The sequence below is a fragment of the Balaenoptera physalus genome (genome assembly GCF_965194825.1).
Source record: "Balaenoptera physalus genome assembly, chromosome: 1".
NCBI lineage: Eukaryota > Metazoa > Chordata > Mammalia > Artiodactyla > Balaenopteridae > Balaenoptera > Balaenoptera physalus.
In genome coordinates this window covers 30,948,200-30,967,529 of record NC_138882.1, presented here as the reverse complement: position 1 = coordinate 30,967,529, position 19,330 = coordinate 30,948,200, and the positions used below count along the sequence as shown (strand labels likewise).

General features: G+C 36.6%; 1 protein-coding gene and 1 long non-coding RNA gene across 6 annotated transcripts in view; one reads left to right on the top strand and one right to left on the bottom strand.

Annotated features, from left to right (window-relative positions):
• Positions 1-19,330, bottom strand: part of LOC309665139 — a 324,111-nt gene that overhangs the window by 262,143 nt on the left and 42,638 nt on the right. The window lies entirely within an intron of this gene.
• The window catches only part of WDR64 (WD repeat domain 64), a 156,724-nt gene that overhangs the window by 135,450 nt on the left and 1,944 nt on the right, over positions 1-19,330 (top strand). Inside the window, exons 24-27 of the mRNA XM_082471325.1 lie at positions 6,205-6,393; positions 8,573-8,678; positions 11,387-11,467; positions 12,305-12,418. Of these exons, the coding sequence (XP_082327451.1) occupies positions 6,205-6,393; positions 8,573-8,678; positions 11,387-11,467; positions 12,305-12,418 (490 nt within the window). The remainder of the gene's footprint in view (positions 1-6,204; positions 6,394-8,572; positions 8,679-11,386; positions 11,468-12,304; positions 12,419-19,330) is intronic.

The window sequence follows — 19,330 nt, the reverse complement described above, 5'->3', positions numbered from 1 at the left end:
AAAGAGACAAAGACAGACACTACATAATGATCAAGGGATCAATCCAAGAAGAAGACATAACAATTGTAAATATATATGCACCCAACATAGGAGCACCTCAATATATAAGGCAAATGCTAATAGCCATAAAAGGAGAAATCAACAGCAACACAATAATACTGGGGGACTTTAACACCCCACTTTCATCAATGAACAGATCATCCAGACAGAAAATCAATAAGGAAACACAGCCCTTAAATGACACATTAGAACAGATGAACTTAATTGATATTTATAGAGCATTCCATCTGAAAGCAGCAGAATACACATTCTTTCCAAGTGCTCATGGAATAGTCTCCTGGATAGATCACATGCTGGGCCATAAAGCAAACCTCAAAATTTTTAAGAAAATTGAAATCATATTAAGCATCTTTTCCAACCACAATGCTATGAGATTAGAAATCAACTACAAGAAAAAAACTATTAAAAAAAAAAGTGGAGCTTAAACAACATGCTTCTAAACAATGAATGGATCACTGAAGAAATCAAAGAGGAAACCAAAATATACCCAGAGACAAATGAAAATGAAAACATGATGATCCAAAACCTATGGGATGCAGCAAAAGCAGTTCTAAGAGGGAAGTTTAGAGCAATATAATTGTACCTCACGAAACAAGAAAAATCTTAAATAAACAACCTAACCTTACATGTAAAGCAACTGGAGAAAGAAGAACAAACAAAACCCAAAGTTAGTAAAAGGACAGAAATCATAAAGATCAGAGCAGAAATAAATGAAATAGAGATGAAGAAAAGAATAGAAAAGATCAATGAAACTAAAAGCTGCTTCTTTGAAAAGATAAACAAAATTGATAAAGCTTTAGCCAGACCCATCAAGAAAAAGAGGGAGAGGGCTCAAATCAATAAAATTAGAAATGAAAAAGGGAAAGTTACAATGGACACCACAGAAATCAAAGGATGGTAAAAGACTAGTATCAGCAACTATATGCCAATAAAATGGACAACCTAGAAGAAATGGACAAATTCTTAGAGAGGTACAATCTCCCAAAACTGAACCAGGAAGAAATAGAAAATATGAACAGACCAATCACAAGTACTGAAATTGCAACTGTGATTTAAAAACTTCCAACAAACAAAAGTCCAAGAACAGATGACTTCAGAGATGAATTCTATCAAACATTTAGAGAAGAGTTAACAAATATCCTTCTGAAACTATTCCAAAAAATTTCAGAGGAAGGGACACTCCCAAACTAATTCTATGAGTCACCATCACCCTGATATCAAAACCAGACAGTTACAAGAAAAGAAAATTACACAACAAAATACTAGCAAACATAATCCAACAATACATTAAAAGGATCATACATCATGATCAAGCGGGATTTATTCCAGAGCTGCAAGGATTTTTCAATAACCGCAAATCAATCAGTGAGATACACCACATCAACGAATTGAAGAATAAAATCCATATGATCATCTCAATAGATGCAGAAAAAGCTTTTGACAAAATTCAACACCCATTTATGATAAAAACTCTCCAGAAAATGGGCATAGAGGGAACCTACCTCAACATAATAAAGGCCATATATGACAAACCTACAGCTAACATCATATTCAATGGTGAAAAGCTGAAAGCATTTCCTCTAAGATCAGGAACAATACAAGGATGTCCACTCTCTCCACTTTTGTTCAACATAGTTTTGGAGGTCCTAGCCATGGCAACCAGAGAAGAAAAAGAAATAAGGAAAATCCAAATTGGAAAAGAAGAAGTAAAACTGTCACTGTTTGAAGATGACATGATACTATACATAGAAAATCCTAAAGAAACTACCAGAAAACTAGTAGAGCTCATCAATGAATTTGGTAAAGTTGCAGGACACAAAATAAATACACAAAAATCTGTTTCATTTCTACTAACAACAAAAGATCAGAAAGAGAAATTAAAGAAACAATCCCATTTACCATCACTTCCAAAAGAATAAAATACCGAAAAATAAACCTGCAAAAGACCTGTACTCTGAAAACTATAAGACGCTGATGAAAGAAACTGAAGATGACACAATCAGATGGAAAGATATACCATGTTCTTGGATTGGAAGAATCAATATTGTCAAAATGACTATACTACCCAAAGCAATCTACAGATTCAGTGCAATACCTGTCAAATCACCAATGGCATTTTTCACAGAACTAGAACAAAAAATCTTATAATTTGTATGGAGACACAAAAGACCCCAAATAGCCAAAGCAATTTTGAGAAAGAACAACGGAGCTGGAGGAATCAGGCTCCCTGACTTCAGACTATACTACAAAGATACAGTAATCAACACATATGGTACTGGCACAAAAACATAAATATAGATCAATGTAACAGGATAGAAAGCCCAGAACTAAACCCATGCACCTATGGTCTATTAACCTATGAAAAAGGAGGCAAGAATATACAATGGAGAAAAGACAGTCTCTTCAATACATGGTTCTGGGAAAACTGGACAGCTACATGTGAAAAATTAGAACTTTCTTTAACACCATACACAAAAATAAACCCCAAATGGATTAAAGAGCTAAATGTAAGACCAGATACTATAAAACTCTCAGAGGAAAATATAGGCAGAACACTCTTTGACATAAATCGCAGCAATATCTTTTTCAATCTTTCCCCTGGAGTAATGGAAAAAACATAAACAAGGGGGACTTAATTAAACTCAAAAGCTTTGCACACCAAAGGAAGACATAAACAAAATGATAAGATGACCCACAGAATGGGAGAAAATATTTGTAAACAATGTGGCTGACAACAGATTAATCTCCAAAATTTGTAAACAGCTCATGTGGCTCAATATCAAAAAAATTAAACCAATCAAAACATGGGCAGAAGATCTAAATAGACATTTCTCCACAGAAGACATACAGATGGCCAAGAGGCACATGAAAAGATGCTCAGCATCACTAATTATTAGAGAAATGCAAATCAAAACTGCAATAAGATATCACCTCACACCAGTCAGAATGGCCATCATCAAAAAGTCTACAAATAACAAATGCTGGAGAGGGGAAAAGGGAACCCTCCTACACTGTTGGTGGGAATGTAAATTGGTACAGCCACTATGGAGAACAGTAAGAAACTAAACATTGAGTTACCATATGACCCAGCAATCCCACTCCTGGGCATATATCCCGAGAGAAACGTGGTCTGAAAGGATACATGCACCACAGTGTTCATTGCAGCACTGTTTACAATAGCCAAGACATGGAAGCAACCTAAATATCCATTGACAGATGAATGGATAAAGAAGATGTGGTACATATATACAATGGAATATTACTCAGCCATTAAAAAGAAAGAAATAATGCCTTTTGCAGCAACATGGATGGACCTGGAGATTATCATACTAAGTGAAGTAAGTCAGAGAAAAATATCATATGATATTGCTTACATGCAGAATCTAAAAAAAAAAAAAAAAAATACCAATGAACTTATTTACAAAACAGAAACAGACTCAGAGACTTAGAGAATGAACCTCTGGTTACCAGGGAGGAGGGGAGGGGGGAGGGATAGATTGGGGATTTGCGATTGACATGTACACACTGCTATATTCAAAACAGATAACCAACAAGGACCTAGTGCATAGCACAGGGAGCTCTGCCCAATACTCTGTAATAACCTAAATGGAAAAATAATTTGAAAAAGAATAGATGTATGTATATGTATAACTGAATCACTCTATTGTACACCTGAAACCAACACAACATTGTTAATCAACTATACATCAGAATAAAATAAAAATTTTTTTTAAATTACATTTAAAAATTCATGATGATGAATTGTCCTTTTAAGGGCATAAAGTTACGTAAGACCAAGAGAGATAAAGAGGCTTCAAAGTGTTTTAGAGAGTTTAAACATAATGAAGATGAAAAGGAAGAAATATTTTATGTTGCATGAATGACTCTGGTCTGAAATTCAAAAGACTTTAGCTAGCTGTATGAGCTTGAGGCTGGTGATTTAGACAGGGACAAGTCCATGTAGCATGTAGCAGACATTGTTCAGGGTTTGGATCTTCACCTTGAAATAAATAGCCACCAAAGGATTTTAAGTGGGTGACTAACATAATTTGAGTTACATTTAAAAAATAATAATGTGTGGAGAATGGATTTTGGAGCAGCAAAAGTGAGAACAAAGAGACTAGTTAGGTGTCTGTGGTGAATATAGTGGCATGAACTAGGGGAGTCATAACAGTGCTGGGAATAAATATTTTGGATTTGAGAACTATCTAGGAGGTAAAATCCAGAAGATGTGAACTTTAACTGACAGAGAAGGTAAGAGATAGATGTCAAGAATGACTCCTGGCATTATAAAACTAGGTGAATATTGAATAATGCCATTCATTGAGAGAGGAGACACTAAAATAAAAAAGGAAAATATTTGCAATGTGGAAAGATGAAAAACTTAGAAATGTTGAGTTCAAGGTGAATCTTTGGGGTAAGGTCTTATTTGAGGGCAAACAGAACTGCTTGCTCTGTCAAAGAGGAGATCTGTTGTTTTATTCATCGAAAAAATGAATTGACATGAAAATTACATGTAATTATTATAGATGTTTTCCACAACTCTGTCCCTTGAGTCTCTGCTCCAGCTTATTTTCAGCTACCTGTCATCAGAAGTGTTACTTGGGCACTGTAATGCGCAAACACGCACACACACACTCCCCATATTACATGTGTGCACACTTCTGTTGTTATAAGCATTTCCTGCTCAAACCAGTTATCCTTGGCATGGAGAAATCACTCTTACAATTCCTTCAAGTGAAGCTATACCTAAATACTCAGTTCAAAAAAACCTAGCTCTATTAATAGCTATCTCAGAATACAGTTCTCTTCATAAATAAGTCCTTCTGCTAATACTAGCTGCCACTTTCTAAAGGAGTAGGCAGTTTTAACACTCTAAATCTTGTTTGTCAAAAAGGTTGATTTTACAATAGGAAAAAGCATAATAAAAGACAGAGGACAGAGGATAGAAGGGGCTAAGGATCCATATCTGAGGCTCAGAAATTCAGACTGAGAGACAGGATCAGTCACTTGGGAGAGTTTCACATGGAGTAGGAAACACCACAAAACAAGGACACCAAACATTACTTCAGTCCTTGCCTCCAGCAGAATGAATTTAGAGTTGTCCTGAAGTTAGTCCCTTACCCCACTAACTTCTGTGTTGAAAGGGCTAGTCCATTTCACTTTGGTCAAGCCTCTGGGAAGTCCATGAAAACACCTATGTAGCATTGGGGAATTGAAATATGGAAGGAATGGTACATTCTCAGGACACTGTCAGGTGTGAGGTTTCCTGACTGGATACCTCTGTTCTACCTACTCCTCAGTGCCTACCTCTTTGATCTGGGATACCACTTGTACTTTGTGGAATCTACTCTTAATTCATTTAGATTATTCTCCTCTAAATCTAATTAATTTAGATTATTATTTTTCTTCTGGGTCATTGAGGCAGGCACATTATGATTGTTTCCATCATATGCAATTTTAAGCTTGAAATCAAGACAGAAACAGAAGATCTGCCAAACAATAATTTATTTTTCTTATTTATGTATTAGCACATACTTCTGCTAATGACATTCTGTATGACTTTAAACCATGTGGGCTATTTAGAAGGACTTCTTGGAGTGACATAATGCATATGTATAAAGAACCACTTCTTTTGCCACCTTATTGCAGAACTCAGTTGTAAAAAATAGTATGGTGTTTCCACAATAGTAGGAAATGTAGATGGAGGTTGAGATGATTTTGGTAAGAGTGAAACCATTAGTAGCTATCTCCTCTCATAAGTTCTACTGATGCTGATACAGAAAGTAGACAGCTGAGATATGTGGCCCATTCTACAGCTTAATTCAACTGACAAGTCAACATGATTAGGTTGAACAAGTGTTGTTATTTTGGGAAAAATCTATTTCTTGTCTTCTGGGTTTAATAAATGATTATCATAAGTATAGATTTAAATTGACATTTCCAAAATTGTTGTAGATTAGAATTCTAACTGGTAAAAATGTTTATGTTATGATTAGCTCCATATATTTAATAGGAACAGTCCTGGACCCAAGTTTAAAATACCTGTTAGGCCAGTGAAAATCTACATAAATGATCTAATAAACAGAATAACTTCTACTGAATTCCAGTTACTTTCTTCTCCCTACCTTTGCCTTTCCCCAGGCTCTGGCATGCTCTCAACGGTCATTACTGCGGATATTTTGGACAGCGAAGAATCTTTGAAATATCACAGACAAGTGATTTTATTTTGCCTTGTGATGTTAATGAATATCCCATAGAAATAAAAGAAGAAAGCAAGTTCACAGAGAAGAAGCAAAAATATGAATATCCTCTGGTATTTGACCGGCAAAGGTAAGAGCATTTGGTTTCCTTTAGATGAGAAGATGAAATTAAACTATATGATACTGTGACACATAAGATTTAATTGAACAAAGACCAAAGAGGCAATTGCTTAAGCAAAGGCACTAAACAGTGAAAGACTATGTTAGTCTTTCAAGGCTTGGAGTCCAGGGAGTAATTAGGGAGGATATAGTAGGAAATAAAATGAGAAAAGTCTATAGGGGCCAAAGCACAGTAAGACTTTTATGGGCCAACATAAGGATTTTTAACTTTACAGAAATCACTGTGATAGAATACCTAAGGGGAAGAGCAGGTCTGAAGAAAAAGATGGTAAGTTTGGTTTTGGACAGGTTTAAGTCTGAGATGTTTGTGGGACTTCCAAGTGGATATATTTAATGAGCAGTGAGATCTGTCTGGAGCTCCCAAAAGAGGTCAGACTTATAGGTAAAGATTTTGGTGTCATCAGCATAGTAGGATTTTCAATGTGGAAAAGTCACTTATGTCTTGTGTATAGAGTGAGAAAAAAAAAAACAGAAAACTGAGGAAGAAATCAAGAAATAGCCTGTAAAGAGCAGGCCAAGGAAGAAAAAACAGTGAAAAACATTAAGAAGGAGTAGCCAATATGTTGAAAGTCATAAACAAGTGGTGTGATGGAAATCAAGGGAGGAGAGAATAAGAAAAGTGGTAGAGAGGACACGTTTGTAGAATGTGGCAGTGAAGTCACATAGGACAAGAGAAAAGTAAACACTGGTTTTGGTATGTCTGTCAGCTGAAAGGTCACTGATGATTCTAGAGAGTGAAATTTCAAAGAGTGATGGGTAAAAATCACATCGTCTTGGTTAAGAAATAAATAGGAGACGTGAGGTGATGACAGTATAGATTACTTTGCAAGGAAGTCAAATAGTTGTAAGGATGAAGATTAGTTTGTTTCATGAGTTTGACTGTTTGTGGGGGAGACTTGAGCATGCTTAAAGGCATGGTGGGGGGAAGATAGTCCTCTAGTAAAGAATAAAATATTGGTCAAAAGTTGTTTTATGCTTTTGCAAAGCTCAGTCCTGGTTTTGACCATGGCTGAATCTTTGTTATAATGGAAGAGATTGGTGTTCATTTGATGGCTGTATATAGGAATTGAAGCTAAGAGTCACAAATCACACAGAATGTGGTTCAAAACAGGACCAGTTTGGGAACAATTAACAAGGGTTCCAAATGACTGCCAAAATCCCATTGCAGTGTTCAAGGCTTGCCTTAGCTGGGCAGTAAGGAGCACTGGGGAAGAAGTCTGGCTAAAATGTAAGAGGTGGTATAGTAGAGCCAAGACTCATCAGGATACGATAAAGTGCACCAAGCAAAGTTGATCAATCTCCTCAGGTAATTGCTGAGCCTTGAGCATCCATGTATCTTAGTACTGAAAACACTATATTCTAATTTGTTAATATGCATTTCTTCATTATTCTCTGAGTTCCTTGACCACAAGAACCATGTTTTACACATCTTTATATACCCAGTTCTTAGTTCAGTACTTAGCACAAAGTAGGCACTCAAAAGATATTGTGGAACAAATAAAGAAAGACTAGTGGAGAACATTACAAGCAGACGCAAAATATATAAATGATAGATACAGAAGTTTGAAATGATATGATATATTTGGGATAGCTTAAAGTAGGATATGTGTTCACATTTTGTTATAAGTAAATAATTATGTCTTGTGTGTAGCAAATCAGGCCTTCTGTATAAATACTGCATTTTAGAACATACTACTTATTATCTTTAAAAAATGTTTTAATACTTGGTTATAACTTTTAAAATATATGCATAAGTAAGTGTTAACTATAGTGGGAGCTGACCTGAGTCACACAAAATATCAAACATTGGTTTTATACCAGAGATTTCCTCATCCTTACTATACAGTGTTTTCCCCCCCAATGGTTATTAATGAATTTAACTACATGGAATGTTCGGGTTTAGTAGACATCTCTGTGGTTTCTTTGGAGGGAAATCTGGGAAGCCAAGTGGAATAAGAGTTAAGTGCAAAGGTCACATCGTTAGGACTGGTGCCATGGGAGCCAGAGAATTTGGAGGCCCAGACAAAGAAGTACATGATGGATATTTGCTGATTAGGCAGAAAATAAAAGGCATGGGCATATCCTTAACTGTTTTTTGTGTGTTTGTGTATGGGTATCTTTATATGCAGATGGAAAAAAATGAGCTCGATGTCTTTGCTCTTCAAACGTACACCTCCTAAGGCCTTTGAAGTGGAACATGATTTTAAGTTTTTCAAGTCTCTTTCTTCTCCCAAGGTAACCTTAAAAAACAAACAAACAAACAAACAAAAACCTTTGCTTTTGTTTTTTTGAATTTAGATATGCCCGGTGTATTAGTTTTCTATCGCTGCTGTTACATATCCCTGCAAACTTGGTGGCTTAAACAATACAAATTAGTTATTTCACAGTTCTGTAGGTCAAAAGTCTGACTCAGGTTTTACTGGTGTTGCCAGAGCTGTGTTCCTTTCTGGAGGCTCTAGGGGACAATCTCATACTCCTTAGTTTGTGGTCCCCTTCCTTCATCTTCAAAGCCAGAAATGTTGCAACTCTCTGCCCATTCTTCTGTGGTCACATATCTCTCTGACCAGTGGGAAATGTTCTCTGCTTTTAAAAATTCCTGTGACTAGATTGGGCCCATTTGGACAATCCATCACAAGGTTCTTAACCTTAGCCACATCTGCAAAGTCTCTTTCGCCAAGTGAGGCAATATATTCACAGATTCGGGGTGAGAGGAGTAGGGTGTGCATATCTTTGGTTGCCATTATTCTGCCTATCACAGATAGACACACTTTTCTTCAGTGCAGAAACAGGAGAGAAATGTACACTGTTATTTATTCTATTTCAATTTCTAAAATTTCTAAAAAATGGATATAGCATGAGTCTTTAGGCTAAGGTCTGGCATTAATTAATTAAAATGGATTTCCTCAAGATCTTCAACAATACAAAGCAAACTTATCTCCCATTTCTAACCTACAGTTGCCCAACCCTCTGTAAATCAGACTAATTGTTGTTTTCCTGAACATTTCTCTCAGTATTCTGTCCCTATAGTCCACCTGGTCTACCCTTGCCATATCCATGATCTCTCTCTGTCAAAGTCCATCCTACTTTGTAACTGACAAAGTATTAGTATCCAGAATAGGAAAAAATCAGTAAGTAGAAAAGGTAGTCCAATTTAAAAAACAGTCAAATATTTGAATAGATGCTTCACAAAAGGAAAAAAAATTACCGATAAATACATGAAAAGATGCTTAGCCTCATTAGTAATCATGGAAATGCACATCAATATTATAAGATAGCATTTTACAGCCACCAGCTTGGCAAATATCAAAAAGTCTGACAATCGGTGTGCATTTGGAACAATCAGAACAATAATCTGCTATCGGAAATAGTGTAAACTGCTAGAATCACTTTGGAAAATTATGTGACAGGCATTATCTAGTAAAGTTGAAAATAGGCATACTCTACTGAGTAGAAATTCTTGAGCACGTGTTTGGAAGGCAGGAACAAGAGAGCTCAGAGCAGTATTGTTTGTAACAGCAAAAACCTGAAAGCAGCCTAAATGCTCATCAACAGTATAACTGGTAACTAAATTATGGCATATTTATAAATTGAAATACTATGGCACAGTAAAACTAAATGAACTAGAATAACATTCACCTACACGAATGAATGTTTGAGACATACTATTGAATGAGAAAAGTTTTGCATAAGAATATATACATAGCGATTTCATTTAGATAAAGATAGAGGAGAGGCAAAACTAAATAAAATATTGTTTTGGCAAAAAGCATAAAAGGTAAAATTGTATAAATAAAAGCAAGAGAATTAAGAATATAACATTCAGATTGTCATTATGTTTGAGAGCAGATGAAAAGGACTGCGAATGGCACACTGAAAACCTCAAAGTTGAGGGTATTGTTCCAATTTGTAAAACAGAGCAGTGTTCATTATGTCATTATTCTTTCAAAGCATCAACTTCATGTTTAATAAATATTTAGCACTTTCCAAATGAAACAATTTTTATAAACCCTAGCTTTCTGTCCAAACAGAACTCAGTTTCTCCCAGAGGACAGGGTGACAGGCAGGAAAGGGACTGGCTGTGGAACGTAACAGACTTAGGTTTAATCTTAGATGTTATTTTCTCTAATTAATAATCTAATCCCTCAAAGAGTTCTTGTGAGGATTAAATGAGAAAATATATATGAGGTACATCGTAGGTACTCAATAAATGTTAATTCCACTTTCCCCAATCTCTCCTTGCTTTGTGTCTCATAACATGTTCACTTGCCATGTTCTACACTGAACTAGAATTATTGGTATACTTACTCTTACTTCTCACCTCCACCAATAAATCATAAGCTCTTTATGGGCAAAGATACATGTATAGCATATAAAAATTCCTCAATTTTGCTGAATAGCACAACCTAAAAATAAAGATTGGTATTCACTTTTAATATTTTCTTCCAATTTGAAGAGATAAATTTTTAAGTAATTTAACTGAAATATTAAATAAATTTGGGGAAATCTTTAGAAAGGTTTTAAAGTTCTTGAAACAACTGAATGCCCTCTTCTTACCACACCTTTGTCTTCTGAGTTTGTTGGTAAAATAACAAAGGGTTAATGCTTGAGGTAAAATACCTTTTACTAAGGAATCTCTGATTTCTACCAGCAATTTTGTTTTGCCCATTCCTTTTCATTCTCAATTGTGTAATATTTATCAATTCACTTCTTTTCTGTTAATTTCTTTTTGACATATTGTTATCAGTAATAATAAAACAATAGCACTAACTCTCACATTTAAGTGGCACATCATTATGTGCATTTGATCCTCATAGCTCATCAACAGGGAAAGAATTTGCTTAAGATCATGCAGCTAGTAAGTGGCAGTCAGAATTTGAATCCAGGAATTTTGCCACTTATGTAATGTGCCCTTTTCATTAAACATTCACTCCTCTGCTTTGCAGATTCGAAGACATACCTTGGAAGGTTTCATGACTGAAAACAGAGAGGCAGGGATTGTTTTTGGTTCTCTGCCTATATATAGGGTGAGTTGGAGGTATCTAGGACTAGAGTGGTTACAGAACAATAGGGAGTCTGACATCTCATCCCTGACCCTGGGCTAAAAAGCAAGGTTGGAGAAAATCACACAACCAAGCAGAATGATGCTTCCATAAACATGTGGTGTCCGATCCCAGAGAAGTCTTCAGTTCTGTGTGTCAATGGCCTTGACCACTTGTCTCTGTCATTCCACACTAAACAATACTACATAAAACTATTTCAAACTTTACCCTGGCTCTTCATCACCTACAGGATAAAATCCAAATGCCTTTAGCCTGGCATACAAACCTCTCATGATCTGATCTCTGCCTGAACTGTATAACCCCACTTTCCACCACATTCTCCCATGTACCCTATACTCCAGCTATGCTAAATTACTTACCATTCCTTAAGCATCACTGTTCTTTCCTCTTTTGTGACTTTGCCTGTGTTGCCCCTCTGCCCATAACTCATCCACCACTTGTTTCCCTCCAAATCCTTATTCATCCTTCAAATCTCCAACCCAGATAACTTCTGTTAAATTAAAGAATTAATTAACCAAGAATAATAAACCAAAGACAAAATATTACAACTTAATCTTAACCTATTTTTCCTTAAAATGTTACTTCTCTTTCCCAAGAACATGTTGATACCTATTACAGGTATCAAACACTTAAACTACAGATGATGCTAAGGGTAAAGTATCAGAATTAATAGTGGGCTCCTGGGAAGGTGGGTATATTTTAAAGCAGTTGGATCTTCTCACTCCCTATCCCCCACCCTTGAATTCATATTACAGAAGTTATCACTTTAAGTATGTCTAACTCCTCATTTATGGCTTCTAGGTACCAAGCCCCACTAGTCTAAGATTTCTTCCACTAATTGGTTCAGAGGCACGAAGGGACTCTTCAGATGGCATTCCAGGAAAGAAGAAGGGAAGCCATGTTCAACATGAAAGAGTAAGTTAGTACTTAGAATTCCATAGTGTATCCCATTTCTGTTTGGATTGTTTCTTATTTCTGGGTCTAAAATTATCTCAGTTCCTACTTGGTTTACAAATATTCCAGGATGCATGTGTTTTATCTTAGTGAGATGAAAATCATGAATTTCCTGGACAAACAGAAAAATCAAACAGGACCTCTGAGCCTGAAAAAGTAAAACTTTCTGAGAGCTAATTTCAGACTTAGGTTCACTGACTAATTTTAAAAGCTAGGCAGTATGACATGACATATCTGAGGGCTGTGTAGCCATCCTTGCTTCCTAACATTATTGTACTTGCAGGATGGAGCCAAGACATCAATAAGTTTCTGGCTTACCAGCCAAGCCAAGGAGAATGCTTTCCACATACTGGGTTGGACAAAAAGTAAAAGTAAATCTTACAGAAAACCCCAAACAAACTTTTTGGCCACCCCAATATTAGTAGGAAAACTAACACAAAAATTTACAGTTTACATAGTATTTTTATAAATGATTCTTTTGATTTTCACAAAAATCACACAAAGTGTTATACCCATTGTAGAATTGGAAAAAAGTGGAGCCAAAAGGGAGGTTAAGTGACTTGCCAAGATCACATAAAATTAAGTGATAACCTGAGGTCAACATTTTACTCCAAATTTCATGCTCATTCTCTTAAACCAAACAGCCTAAAAAACTCAAACCTTAAAACTCTTCTACTAGTTCTAGGAAGTTTATATGAGCCTAACTTAAAATGTGGTCATTTATCTAGTTATTAAAATTGATCAAAAATTAAGAGGAAGATCTAACATATCGTAATTTTTATTTTTATTTTTTTAATTTTTATCTTTTGGCCACACCACATGGCATGCAGGAACTTAGTTACCCAACCAGGGATCAAACCCGTGACCCCTGCAGTGGAAGCGCAGATACCTAATCACTTGACCACCAGGCAATTCCCTTATTTTTATTTTTAAAAATTTATTTATTTATTTATTTTTTAATTTAACAAATTACTTTTCTAATTAGGTTGCCATATTTTTTAAATTAATTAATTAATTAATTAATTTATTTATTTATTTATTTTTGGCTGTGCTGAGTCTTCGTTTCTGTGCGAGGGCTTTCTCTAGTCGCGGCGAGCGGGGGCCACTCTTCATTGTGGTGCGCAGGCCTCTCACTGTCGCGGCCTCTCTTGTTGTGGAGCCCAAGCTCCAGATGCGCAGGCTCAGCAGTTGTGGCTCACGGGCCTAGTTGCTCCGCAGCATGTGGGATCTTCCCAGACCAGGGCTCAAACCCGTGTCCCCTGCATTGGCAGGCAGATTCTCAACCACTGCGCCACCAGGGAAGCCCTATTTTTATTTTTAATTTTTATTTTGTATTGCAGTATAGTTGATTTACAATGTTGTGTTAGTTTCAGGTGTACAATAAAGTGATTAGCTTACACATATACATATACATATATCTATTCTTTTTCAGATTCTTTACCCATATAGGTTATTCCAGAGTATTGAGTAGATTTCCCTGTGCTATACAGTAGGTCCTGGTTGATTATCTATTTTATATACAGTAGTGTGTATATGTTAATCCCAACCTCCTATTTTCTCTCTCCCCCCAACCTTTCCCATTTGGTAACCATAAGTTTGTTTTCTAAGTATGTGAGTCTGTTTCTGTTTTGTAAATAAGTTCATTGGTATCTTTCTTTTTCGATTCTGCATATAAGTGACATCATATGATATTTATCTTTCTCTGTCTGACTTACTTCACTTAGTATGATAATCTCCAGGTCCATCCATGTTGCTGCAAAAGGCATTATTTCTTCCTTTTTAATGGCTGAGTAATATTCCATTGTATATATGTACCACATCTTTATCCATTCATCTTTCAATGGATATTTAGGTTGCTTCCATGTCTTGGCTATTGTAAACAGCGCTGCAATGAACATTGGGGTGCATGTATCCTTTCGGACCATGTTTTTCTTGGGATATATGCCCAGGAGTGGGATTGCTGGGTCATATGGTAGCTCTATTTTTAGTTTCTTAAGGAACATTCAGACTGTTCCCCATAGTGGTTGTAACAAATTTACATTCCCACCAACAGTGTAGGAGAGTTCCCTTTTCTCCACGCCCTCTCCAGAAGTTATTGTTTGTAGACTTTTTGATGATGGCCATTCTGACTTGTGTGAGGTGATATCTCACTGTAGTTTTGATTTGCATTTCTCTAATAATTAGTGATGTTGAGCATCTTTTCATGTGCCTCTTGGCCATCTTTATGCCTTCTGTGGAGAAATATCTATTTAGGTCTTCTGTCCATTTTTTGATTGGCTTGTTTAATTTTTTGATATTGAGCCGCATGAGCTGTTTGTAAATTTTGGAGATTAATCCATTGTCAGTTGCACTGTTTGCAAATATTTTCTCCCATTCTGTGGGTCATCTTATCATTTTATTTATGGTTTCCTTTGGTGTGCAAAAAAAGCATTTGAGTTTAATTAAGTCTCATTTGTTTATTTTGGGTTTTTTTTCCCATTACTCTAGGAGGTGGATCGAAAAAGATACTGTGGTGATTTATGTCAAAGTTGATTCTGCCTACGTTTTCCTCTAACAGTTTTATAGTATCCAACCTTACATTTAGGCTTTTAATCTGTTTTGAGTTTATTTTTAGCTAGGACTTCCAAAACTATGTTGAATAAGAGTGGAGAGAGTGGACATCCTTGTCTTGTTCCTGATCTTAGAGGAAATGCTTTCAGCTTTTTGTCTTTAGGTAGGATGTTAGCTGTGGGCTTGTCATATACGGCCTTTATTATGTTGAGGTAGTTTCCCTCTATGCCCCTTTCTGAAGAGTTTTTATCATAAATGGGTGTTGAATTTTGTCAAAAGCTTTTTCTGCATCTACTGAGATGATCATATGGATTTTATTCTTCAGTTTGTTAATGTGGTGTATCACAATGTTCAATTTTCAGATATTGAAAAATCCTTGCATCCCTGGAATAAATCCCACTTGATCATGGTGTATGACCCTTTTAATGTATTGTTGGATTCACTTTGCTAGTATTTTGTTGAGGATTTTCGCATGTATGTTCATCAGTGATATTGGCCTGTAATTGTCTTTTCTTGTGGTAACTTTGTCTGGTTTTGGTATCAGGGTGATGGTGGACTCATAGAATGAGTTTGGGAGTGTTCTTTCCTCTGAGATTTTTTGGAATAGTTTCAGAAGGATAGGTGTTAACTCTTCTCTAAATGTTTGATAGAATTCATCTCTGAAGCCATCGTTCCTGGACTTTTGTTTGTTGGAAGTTTTTAAATCACAGTTGCAATTTCAGAACTTGTGATTGGTCTGTTCATATTTTCTATTTCTTCCTGGTTCAGTCTTGGGAGATTTACCTTTCTAATAATTTGTCCATTTCTCCTAGGTTGTCCATTTTATTGGCATATAGTTGCTGGTACTAGTCTCTTATGATCCTTTGTATTTCTGTGGTGTCCACTGTAACTTCTCCTTTTTCATTTCTAATTTTATTGATTTGAGCCCTCTCCCTCTTTTTCTTGATGGGTCTGGCTAAAGCTTTATCAATTTTGTTTATCTTTTCAAAGAACCAGCTTTTAGTTTCATTGATCTTTTCTATTCTTTTCTTCATTTCTATTTCATTTATTTCTGCTCTGGTCTTTATGATTTCTGTCCTTTTACTAACTTTGGGTTTTGTTTGTTTTTCTTTCTCCAGTTGCTTTACGTGTAAGGTTAGGTTATTGAAGATTTTTCTTATTTCCTGAGGTACAATTTGATTGCTATAAACTTTCCTCTTAGAACTCCTTTTGCTGCGTCTCATAGGTTTTGGATCATCATGTTTTCATTTTCATTTGTCTCTGGGCATTTTTTTATTTCTCCTTTGATTTCTTCAGTGATCCATTGGTTGTGTGGTAGCACATTGTTTAGCCTCCACGTGCTTTATCTTTTTTTTTTTTGGAGTTTTTTTCTTGTGGTTGATTTCTAGTCTCAAAGTGTTGTGGTTGGAAAAGATGCTCGATACAATTTCAATTTTCTTAAATTTATCAAGGCTTTTTTATTGCCCAGCATGTGATCTATCCAGGAGAATATTTCCATGTGCACTTGAGAAGAATGTGTATTCTAATGCTTTTGGATGGAATGCTCTATAAATATCAATTAAGTCTATCTGTTCTAATGTGTCATTTAAGGCCTGTGTTTCTTTATTGATTTTCTGTCTGGATGATCTTTTCATTGATGAAAGTGGGGTGTTAAAGTCCCCCACTATTGTTTGTTTATTTATTCATTTATTTATTTTTTGGCTGCGCAGGGTCTTAGTTGTGGCACATGGGATCTTCGTTGAGGCATGCAAGGTCTTTTGTTGTGGCGTGCAGGCTTCTCTCTAGTTGTGGCATGTGGGTTTTCTCTTCTCTACTTGTGGTGGACAGGCTCCAGAGCACGTGAGCTCTGTAGTTTGCAGCACACAGGCTCTCTAGTTAAGCCACACTACCTCAGTAGTTGTGGCATGTGGGCTTAACTGCCCCGCAGCATGTGGGATCCTAGTTCCCCAACCAGGGCTTGAACCCCCGTCCCCTGCATTGGAAGGGAGATTCTTTACTACTGAACCACCAGGGAAGTCCCCCAACCCACTATTATTTTGTTACTGTTGATTTGTCCTTTTATGGCTGTTAGAATTTGCCATATATATTGAGGTGCTCCTATGTTGGGTGCATATATATTTACAATTGTTATGTCTTCTCTTGGATTGATCCCTTGATCATTATGTAGTGTCCTTCTTTGTCTCTTATAGCAGTCTCTATTTTAAAGTCTATTTTGTCTGATATGAGTATTGCTACTCTAGCTTTCTTTTGATTTCCATTTGCATGGAATATCTCTTTCTATCCCCTCACTTTCAGTCTGTATGTGTCCCTAGATCTGAAGTGGGTCTCTTATAGAATGCATATTTTTGAGTCTTGTTTTCATATCCATTCAACCAGTCTAAGTTCTCTGGCTGAAGCATTTAATCCATTTACGTTTAAGGTAATTATCGAAATGTATGTTCCTGTTGCCATTTTGTTAATTGTTTTGGATTTACTTTTGTAGGTCTTTTTTCTTCCCTTCCTCTTTTGGTCTCTTCTCTGGTGATTTAATGACTATCTTTAGTGTTGTGTTTGGATTCCTTTTTCTTTTTTGTTTGTATATCTATTGTAGATTTTTGGTTTGCAGTTATCATCAGGTTTTGATATAGCAGTCTCTATATAAACACGATTGTTTTAAGTTACTGGTCTCCTAAATTTCAGATGCATTTCCAATATTCTGCATTTGTCCTCTCCTCTTATCATGATTGCTGGTTTTGATATCATATTTGTGTGTGTATGATTTCCTACCTTTACTGTATGTTTGCCTTTACCAGTGAGCTTTTCCACTTGTAATTTTCTTGTTTCTAGTTGTGGCCTTTTCTTTTCTGCCTAGAGAAGTTCCTTTAGCATTGGCTGTAAAGCTGGTTTGGTGGTGCTGAATTCTCTTAGCTTTTGCTTGTCTGTAAAGCTTGATTTCTCCATCATATCTGAACAAGAGCCTTGCTGGGTAGAGTTTTCTTGGTTATAGTTTTTTTTCCCTTTTTCCCTTTAAACCTATATATAGGTTTAACTATACCATGCCACTCTCTTCTGGTCTACAGAGTTTCTGCTGTAGAAACTTATGGGGATCCCCTTGTATGTTTTTGTTGCTTTTTTCTTGTTGCTTTTAATATTTTCTTTCTTTCTTTAATTTTTGTCAATTAGATTAATATGTGTCTCAGTGTGTTCCTCCTTGGGTTTATCCTGCCTGGGACTCTCTGCATTTCCTGGACTTGGCTGACTGTTTCACATATTAGGTATGTTTTCAGCTATGATCTCTTCAAATAGCTTTTCTGGCCCTTTCTTTCTCTTTTCTCCTTGTGGGACACCTATAATGTGAATGTCTGTGCATTTAATGTTCTCCTAGAGGTCTTAAACTGTCCTTATTTCTTTTCATTCTTTTTTTTTTTTATTCTGTTCTGTGGCAGTAATTTCCACCAGTCTGTCTTGCAGCTCACTTATCCATTTTTTCTGCCTCATTTATTCTGCTATTGATTCCTTCTGGTGTATTTTTCATTGCAGTTATTGTATTGTTCAACTCTGTTTGTTTGTTCTTTATGTCTTCTAGCTCTTTGGTAAACATTTCTTGTATCTTTTTGGTCTATGCCTCCATTCTTTTTCGAGATCTGGCACGATCTTTACTATCATTACTCTGAATTGCTTTTTGGGTATATTGCCTCTCTCCACTTCACTTAGTTGTTCTGAGGTTTTATCTTGTTCTTTCATCTGGAACATATTCCTCTGCCATCTCATTTTTTCTAGCTTTCAGTTTGCAGTCTCCATTCTGTAGGCTGTAGGACTGTAGTTTCTCTTGCTTCTGATGTCTTCCCCCTGGTGGCTGAGTCTGTTCTAAGAGGCTTGGGCAGGTTTCCTGGTGGGAGGGACCAGTGCCTGTCCTCTGGTCAATGGAGCCGGGTCTTGTCCCTCTGGTGGCCAGGGCTGTGTCAAGGGGTGTGTTTAGAGGGGGCTGTGGGCTCAGGAAGACTTTAGGCAGCCTGTGTGCTGATGGGTGGGGCTTTGTTCCTGCCCCATTGTTTGTTTGACCTGAGGCATCCCAGCACTGGAGCCTACAGGCTTTTGGGTGGTACCAGGACTTGGTGTCAAAATGGCAGCCTCCAGGAGAGCTCATGTCCATGAGTATTTCCCAGTACCTCTGCCCCAGTGTCCTTGTCCCCACAGTGAGCCACAGCCTCCCTCACCTCCCCAGGAGACCCTCCAAGCCCAGCTAGTAGGTCTGGCCCAGGCTCCTATGAAGTCACTGCTTTTTTCCCCTGAGGTCCTTGTGTACACAAGACCTTGTGTGTGCCCTCAAGAGTTGAGTTTCTG